The sequence below is a fragment of a genome, unplaced genomic scaffold (assembly GCF_019419815.1).
Source record: "Pyrus x bretschneideri cultivar Hongxiangsu unplaced genomic scaffold, Pyrus_bretschneideri_v1 Contig12, whole genome shotgun sequence".
NCBI classification, from domain to species: domain Eukaryota; kingdom Viridiplantae; phylum Streptophyta; class Magnoliopsida; order Rosales; family Rosaceae; genus Pyrus; species Pyrus x bretschneideri.
The window spans coordinates 2824113-2831393 of record NW_025999413.1 but is presented as its reverse complement, the minus strand read 5'-3'; the positions used below and the strand labels follow the sequence as shown (position 1 = coordinate 2831393).

The window sequence follows — 7281 nt, the reverse complement described above, 5'->3', positions numbered from 1 at the left end:
GTCCTTTTTTTACCTCCATTCCACCTATTCTTTTTCGTGTCAGATTTTCTGCCCAGCCACGTATTGCCTTCTGTTCCCCTTCCGTTGTTTTGTTGTTTTTTCTTCGAAAATTGTGGAAAAATTAAGAACCCACATTCTCTAACTTGTCATATCTTGGAAACTAGAAAGCAACTAATTTTGTCCTTTTATTCAATATAGTAGTTGATTTCATCATATCAACTCGACTTGATTAACGCACGACTCTCTAACATCCAATAAAAATGATACAAATTAGAGATAATATAATGTATGGCTAAAGATGCATCTATGATTCTATTGGTTTCGGTAAATCGGCCTCACATCATCATACAATGTTATTAATTCACGAATTATAGTAGAAGTGAGTGATATAGTTGATATATAAATAGTGGATCAATAACATTATGATAATACCAGACAAGTTCAATTTAGTTTATATTTAATAATGTTACGCGACATGCATGAGTCTTAATTAATATGATTTATTATAAAATAATTATTATGGCAGTACTAAAATAGTGCCAGGAAAAAGTGAAACTTGTTATATCTAGGACCATATAATTTGTTATGCTGAAAGGATAAGGATAGGTAAATCCTATGATTCCTATCGTCTTGGTGTCGAATAGAAAATCTAGTTGATAGGGTTTGGATTTTCATTGAAAACTCATATGTGGGAGGCAGGGAGGGTTCTAGTTGCTATATGTTCTACAACTTTTAGCTTTTTTTTTTTTTATGTTTTTTGTTTTTTTGGTGTCTTTTTCAGACGCAACAAATTAAGAAATAGATAGAAGAATGGTTGTACACATGTTGATGGAACATACACAACATGTGATTTCCTCTGTCTGCTGTAATTGTAGGCCAAGCCCAAGGGAAAACTATATAGGATGGGCCACAAAAGGAGGTCTTAATATAATAGAGTTCCAACAAGTCCAGGTTGTTAGAATTCCCTTGTTGTCCCACATCAGCTAGAAGACTTGAGAATAAGCTCTTTAAATAGAATTACTCCATTCTAACTAACACCGATACCTTTTGTGATAAAACCCCACACCTGACGGATTGAGTAGGTGGTCAAGTAGAGATAGTATCGGTGTTGTTGGAGTGGGCCCATGGCCCATTTACTTGAAATTTAAGATGGTATTAGAGCCAAGGGACGGGCTCATACCACCACGTGAATGGTGGGTCCTCATTGGCCCCGCGTGAATGGGTGAGCCCTGGCTTGGCTCCACATAATTGCCGATATGTGGAACTTCACGTGTGACCCATAAAATGGGGTCTCATGTGCGGAGGAGCGTTAGATTCCTCTGTCCCACATCGGCTAGAAGGCTTGAGAACAAGCCCTTTAAATAGAATTACCCCACTCTAACTAACACCGAAGCCTTTTGTATTAAAACCCCATACCTGACGGATTAAGCAGGTGGCCAAGTGGGGACAGTATCGGTGTTGTTCGACTGGGCCCATGACCCGTCTACCTAAAATTTAAGACAGGTGAGTCATGAAGGAACTGATGTCTAAGAGGGGATTCGAGGACCTATGGAGAAATAAATTCTTGTGTTTCGATGATTATTTTTGTTAAAAATTAGACAAATTCAAAACAATTAAGACATTCATATGCAGTGATGAAAATGAACTAATATGGTTCTACAAAGAAACACTAAATGTTATACGACGGTTATATAGTTTCGGATTTGGTCAGCTCTTATGAATGATTGATTTTGTGCTTGTAAATTGCGTTATGCTTGTCCTATAATGCTTTTCTTGTTGTAGTGAATTGATCCGTCGAGTTAGATTTTCAGAGGTTGAGAGCAAAGGATGCCTACTAGTGGAGACTGTATCTAGTGACACTAACTAAGCCACACACAACTATCCTAACAAGTGTGATCAAAATCTTATAAAATAGCATATATAATCATACGTAATGACACAAAAGATTTCCTAGGCCGACCTCGCTTTGACCATGCTCTATCACTTGCTCACTGGAAACACCAAACAGACCAAATGATTTGGTCAGCTCTTATGAATGATTGAATTTGTGCTTGTAAATTGCGTTATGCTTGTACTATAATGCTTTTCTTGTTGTAGTGAATTGATCCGTCGAGTTAGATTTTCAGAGGTTGAGAGCAAAGGATGCCTGCTAGTGGTGACTGTATCTAGTGACACTAACTAAGCCACACACAACTATCCCAACAAGTGTGATCAAAATCTTATAAAATAGCATATATAATCATACCTAATGACACAAAAGATTTCCTAGGCCGACCTCGCTTTGACCATGCTCTATCACTTGCTCACTGGAAACACCAAACAGCAAAATTGCAGTTATTTGTACTTGTGGGCATAACAACGACGACATATCGATGACCATAACGATAACGTTTTAACAAAGTGTAACTTCACAATGCTGACTTATCAATAATAATGATAACTTATAAATCACATATCAACTGCATGTCCATTTTCTTTAAACACAGATAAATGCACCGTAAAAATCTCTCTATATATAATATAGTCCCTTTCTCAACCTTGTTTTATTCTCTTCTCTTCCATCAATCGAAGTCCCCCAACATAGGGCAATAATCAACTAAGCTCTTACTAGGCACCAAACCAGCCCGGAGGATGCCATAGTTATATATGTCAAGGGCTGCTACTTTGCACTACTTAGTGTTAAATTAGTTTCCTCCATCACTAGTTTATAAATATTTTTCAAGTATTCCAGGTTTTTGATTGTGAATCGAGAAATGGCTCCAATTGGTCAGTTAGCCTCACCGGAATACCACCCGGCGACCTCCCAAAATCCAAACATGTCTGATCATATTCCGAAGTCATCGATATTATTTGAACAACAATATTACCCACCTGGCTTTTTTCAAAAGGTATAACGTTGTATATATCTCGTATGCTTTTGTTTTGCTTTCGTTGCAAACATGCACTACCATCGTTTTCTTAAATTATCAACTTTGCAGATAGAATTGTGTGCTTCACCCAAGTTTAAACCCTCTTTCTCGCAGTTTAAATGTGTTAATCGTTAATGTCAATATGTACTAATAGAGAAAATATCCAACTTCATATATGTATATGCTTGCAGCTGGTGGCAGAGCTGATAGCAACGTATATGTTGGTGTTTGTCACGGCCGGCTCAGCTGCTCTTGTTGCCAGCGACGAACACAGAGTCTCAAAGCTTGGAGCTTCGATTGCAGGAGGGCTTATCATAACCGTGATGATCTATGCGGTCGGCCACATCTCCAGTGTGCACATGAACCCGGCCGTCACTCTTGCTTTCGCCGCCGTTAGGCATTTTCCATGGAAACAAGTACAATCACTGCCAACTTTCTGAGGTGACTTACGGACAATATAATGCCATGCCCATGAAACTCACATGGTAGATGCTTGTGTTGGGTCCAGGCTAAGGCCCATTTGGGCCCATAACCCATAACGTTATCTATGCACCCACACACTAGACCACAAACTCAACATTTTTTTTTTAAATATCAAAACCCAACAAAATTGTCACTTAGTAATCTAGTGATATTCATCTTCACTTCACTTGTAAGTAAGAGATTTTAGGTTTGATTCTTGCCAAATGCGAGTCTGAACTACATTATTGTTAGTCTATTGTGAGGCTAAGCCCACTCCCTCTCCCTTAGTGTATATAATATCGTTTGTTAAAAAAAAAAAAAACTCAACAAACTTAAAACCATAAGGGAATATCATTTAAAAAAAACAGAGCTCCATTTTCTTGGATCCCACGGTTTAAGAACATTTTAGTCACCCACAGTTATGTTTTAATTCAACAACGTAAGAGAACGTAAAAAAACAAAAATTAAATAGTCATATTGTCGAATTGAGATCAAACGATGAATAATCACAATTTCCCTAAACCATGGGGTCTAAAAGAATGAGATTGTTGGAAATTCTCATAAATTGAAGTGAACTGAATCCTCTATATCATAGTCATCCATATATGTTTGTTAGAGAATTGCATTTCAAGTATTGTTCTTATGATTTATGATATTAGGGATAACAAACTGTAATATTTAATTTATTAAGATTATATTTGGGTAAAAGATTTTTCAAGTTTCAAAGGAATTAGACCAAGTGAGTGAAAAAATACATTATAAATCTTTTAAATAGCATAGATTAAAAATGCATTACATGACCATTACAAAGGTATATAAGAGGAATTTGCATATGACACCTTCTAACAAGGGATTTACAAATTCCTGTCACACGTATTTGTAATTCACATGTGATGCACATTTCTAATCCCTCCTATTTCATTTTGTGATCCATTTCTCCCTAACAAGGTCTCAATCTCTTTATACTTGTAAGTTCCTTATCCAAAGCTTTTGTAAGGAGCTTATAACTCAAGTAATAAAGAATGTTTATCTTTTTACCTGAAATTATAAGTTCAGTCATCCCATCCTATGATTAAAAAAATAAAAAAATGTTTACACATTTTGGTTAGTTCAGGTTATTAGGCGTGTGCCCGCCCCCTTACAAGTTCAAATTCTTTTCTCCAAATATTTGAATGGTATAAAATATTGTCTCGTGAAATCACTAAGACAGTAATCTCTATACTTATATACGTGAGAGATTATAAATTTGACTTACTTTTATAGTGAGTTCAATACCTAGGTATTATGTAACTCAATCTCTCATGAAAACTTTATTGTATTTGTACTAAAAAAAAAAAATCATAATACATGTCGTCTTGTGAAAAATTCTTAAAAGACTTTTTGGGTACATGGAGTAATTTTGGGCTACCAAATCTTTGTTGTGATTTAGGAATGTAAGAAGTCTTTATGGGAAGGGATTCTCATTTTTTTTTTAAATGGGGATTAGTTGTAGGGTTCACACCACATCGAATTTCAATGAACTTAACAGTTTATATTCCAAGTTATACCTCACAGGTCATCCTTGCAAAATATTAATCAAATCAGAAATAATTGAGACATCTAATTGGATTCAAAGAAATTAACGAACACTTTGTTCTATAAAAAACAATGATATTTTATTGTGATAATTAAGTAGTCAAATAGTTTCGGATTGAATTAAATTTTTGTAAGGATGATCTAGGAATCAAGACCTACAAAATAGACGGTTAGATATTTGAGTTCAATGTAAAGTGGGTTCCACAACTAATCCCCATGTCTTTAAAAAATGAGAATTCCTTTGCACAAAAGACTTGTAGGAATGTATAATATATACATCTATGGTCCATTTTTCAGCAAGTTGGTGGAGTGGTTTAGGAATGGGATTTGGATCCTATCCTGAGCCCAAGGAGAGGATCCTCCTGACCAAGACACGTGGACCGTTGGATAAAAACTTGTAGGAATGTATACCATATACATCTATGGTCCACTTTTCAGCAAGTTGGTGGAGTGGTTTAGGAATGGGATTTGGATCCTCTCCTGAGTCCAAGGAGAGCATCCTCCTGACCAAGACACGTGGGGCGTTGGATTTTTATCCAACAGCTATAATTATTATAACTTAAAAGGGATCCCTTTATTTGTAGCCGTTAAATAAAAATAAAATGGTCCATATATTTTGGTCAGAAGAATCCTCTTCTTGGGCTCAGGAGAGGATCCAAATCCTTAGGAATGTATACCATACTTTTGTACCACAAACATTCATGACCTTTCTTTTCAGGTCCCAATTTATGCAGTAGCTCAGCTACCAGGATCAATATCTGCCTCGTTCACCCTGTCTGTACTATTGCACCCGATTAAACAACTTGGCACCACTTCAGCTTCTGGATCAGAGATCCAAGCTTTGATCGCAGAGATAATCATGACATTTTCCATGGTGTTCATAGCCTCCGCTGTCGCAACTGATACCAATGCTGTACTGTTTTCACATATATAATTCTTCCCCTTTATTTTGACATGAAATTCCAACTCTTTATTTGACATTTCACTGAGGACTGTTCACAACAGGCAGGAGAGCTAGCAGGTATCGCGGTTGGCTCCGCGGTTTGCATAACTTCAATCTTTGCCGGGTAAGTAAAAGATCATGGAGATACGCACAAACATAACTAGTTACAAACATTTAATAAAAAATACACACTAAACAAACATTAACCGTGCATATATTTGAGCAGGTGAAACAGCTAACGTGGTGTTTGGTGAATACGCAGACCAATATCAGGTGGATATCAAGGAACCCAGCAAGGACAACAGGGCCAGCAATTACTAGTGCATACTACAAAGGAATATGGGTCTACGTCGTTGGACCAGTGATAGGAGCCCTACTTGGTTCATGGTCCTACAGCTTCATTCGGGTCAGCGATAACCCGATCCAGGCAGTATCACCACCTTCATTCGCATCCAAGCTTCGTCGAATCAAGAGCGACAGCAATGGACAACCTACCTTCAAAGGCCCTCTGGATTCAGCTTGAAATTTCTGTATACAGATCGATATGATCTTCCAAAAGTCTGCAAAACACGTTAAGCAACTTGTACGCACACCAGAAAATTCCTTGGATTGATGATAGTGCTCTTGGTGCAATTATCTGTTTTGTATATATATCCCAATCAATCTACCCCCGACTCAAAAATGTTGTTCCTTAGGTTGCAAGCAACATACAATGTTATATGAAACAACAGCTCAAAGTGAATTTGAAGTCAGTGGTTCCAGTTATAATCCATCACACCAATCAACCAACCTTATGCTTACTAGCCGCGCATCTTTCGTTCGGTCCTTCATCGTAATGCCCCACAATAGAAACATTCTTGAAGTCGACAATGACATCAAGCATAAAATGATGTTGGTCAAACGAATAAAAAAGATACGTTAATTTACTGATATGATAAAACTAGGAATTTAGCTCTAGTATTCATCGAAAGGTAACTAGGGCAGCTTCTATAAAGAAAAGATTCGAGAAAACCCTACTGAACAAAGGAAATAAAACATAAACTGTATCAGCATGGAGGTTCATCCAAAGAAACATTTAACACAAAATCAAAAGCATGACTGAAACACCATTCGCTGCCACCGTACATGTGGCACAAAGAATACCTGTTCAACAAGCTCACTTGTACACAACCTGCAGTGTATTAATGGGAGGTGCAAAATGGAAATATATAAAATCCATCACAAATTGGAGAAGAGGCAAAGTGAGAGAGAGAGAGATCAGTGGACAAACTTGATACATTTCCTCTAACTTCAAGGTGATTGTATTCAATCTTGCTATGAATTCATCTAGCCTACGATCACAATCTCAGATGAATTAAAATTGCAACTATGGCATGCCTCATCTTTCTCCAT

At 37.0% G+C, this 7281-nt stretch overlaps 1 protein-coding gene across 1 annotated transcript; it reads left to right on the top strand.

Moving 5' to 3' along the window:
• The first annotated feature begins 2753 nt into the window (after positions 1 to 2753).
• On the top strand, positions 2754 to 6412 carry LOC103964980 (aquaporin NIP2-1-like). Its single transcript, XM_048577603.1, is given in 6 exon segments — positions 2754 to 2888; positions 3101 to 3325; positions 5665 to 5859; positions 5952 to 6013; positions 6152 to 6167; positions 6170 to 6412. Coding segments are annotated over 6 exon segments (876 nt in total).
• Positions 6413 to 7281: the final 869 nt, after the last annotated feature.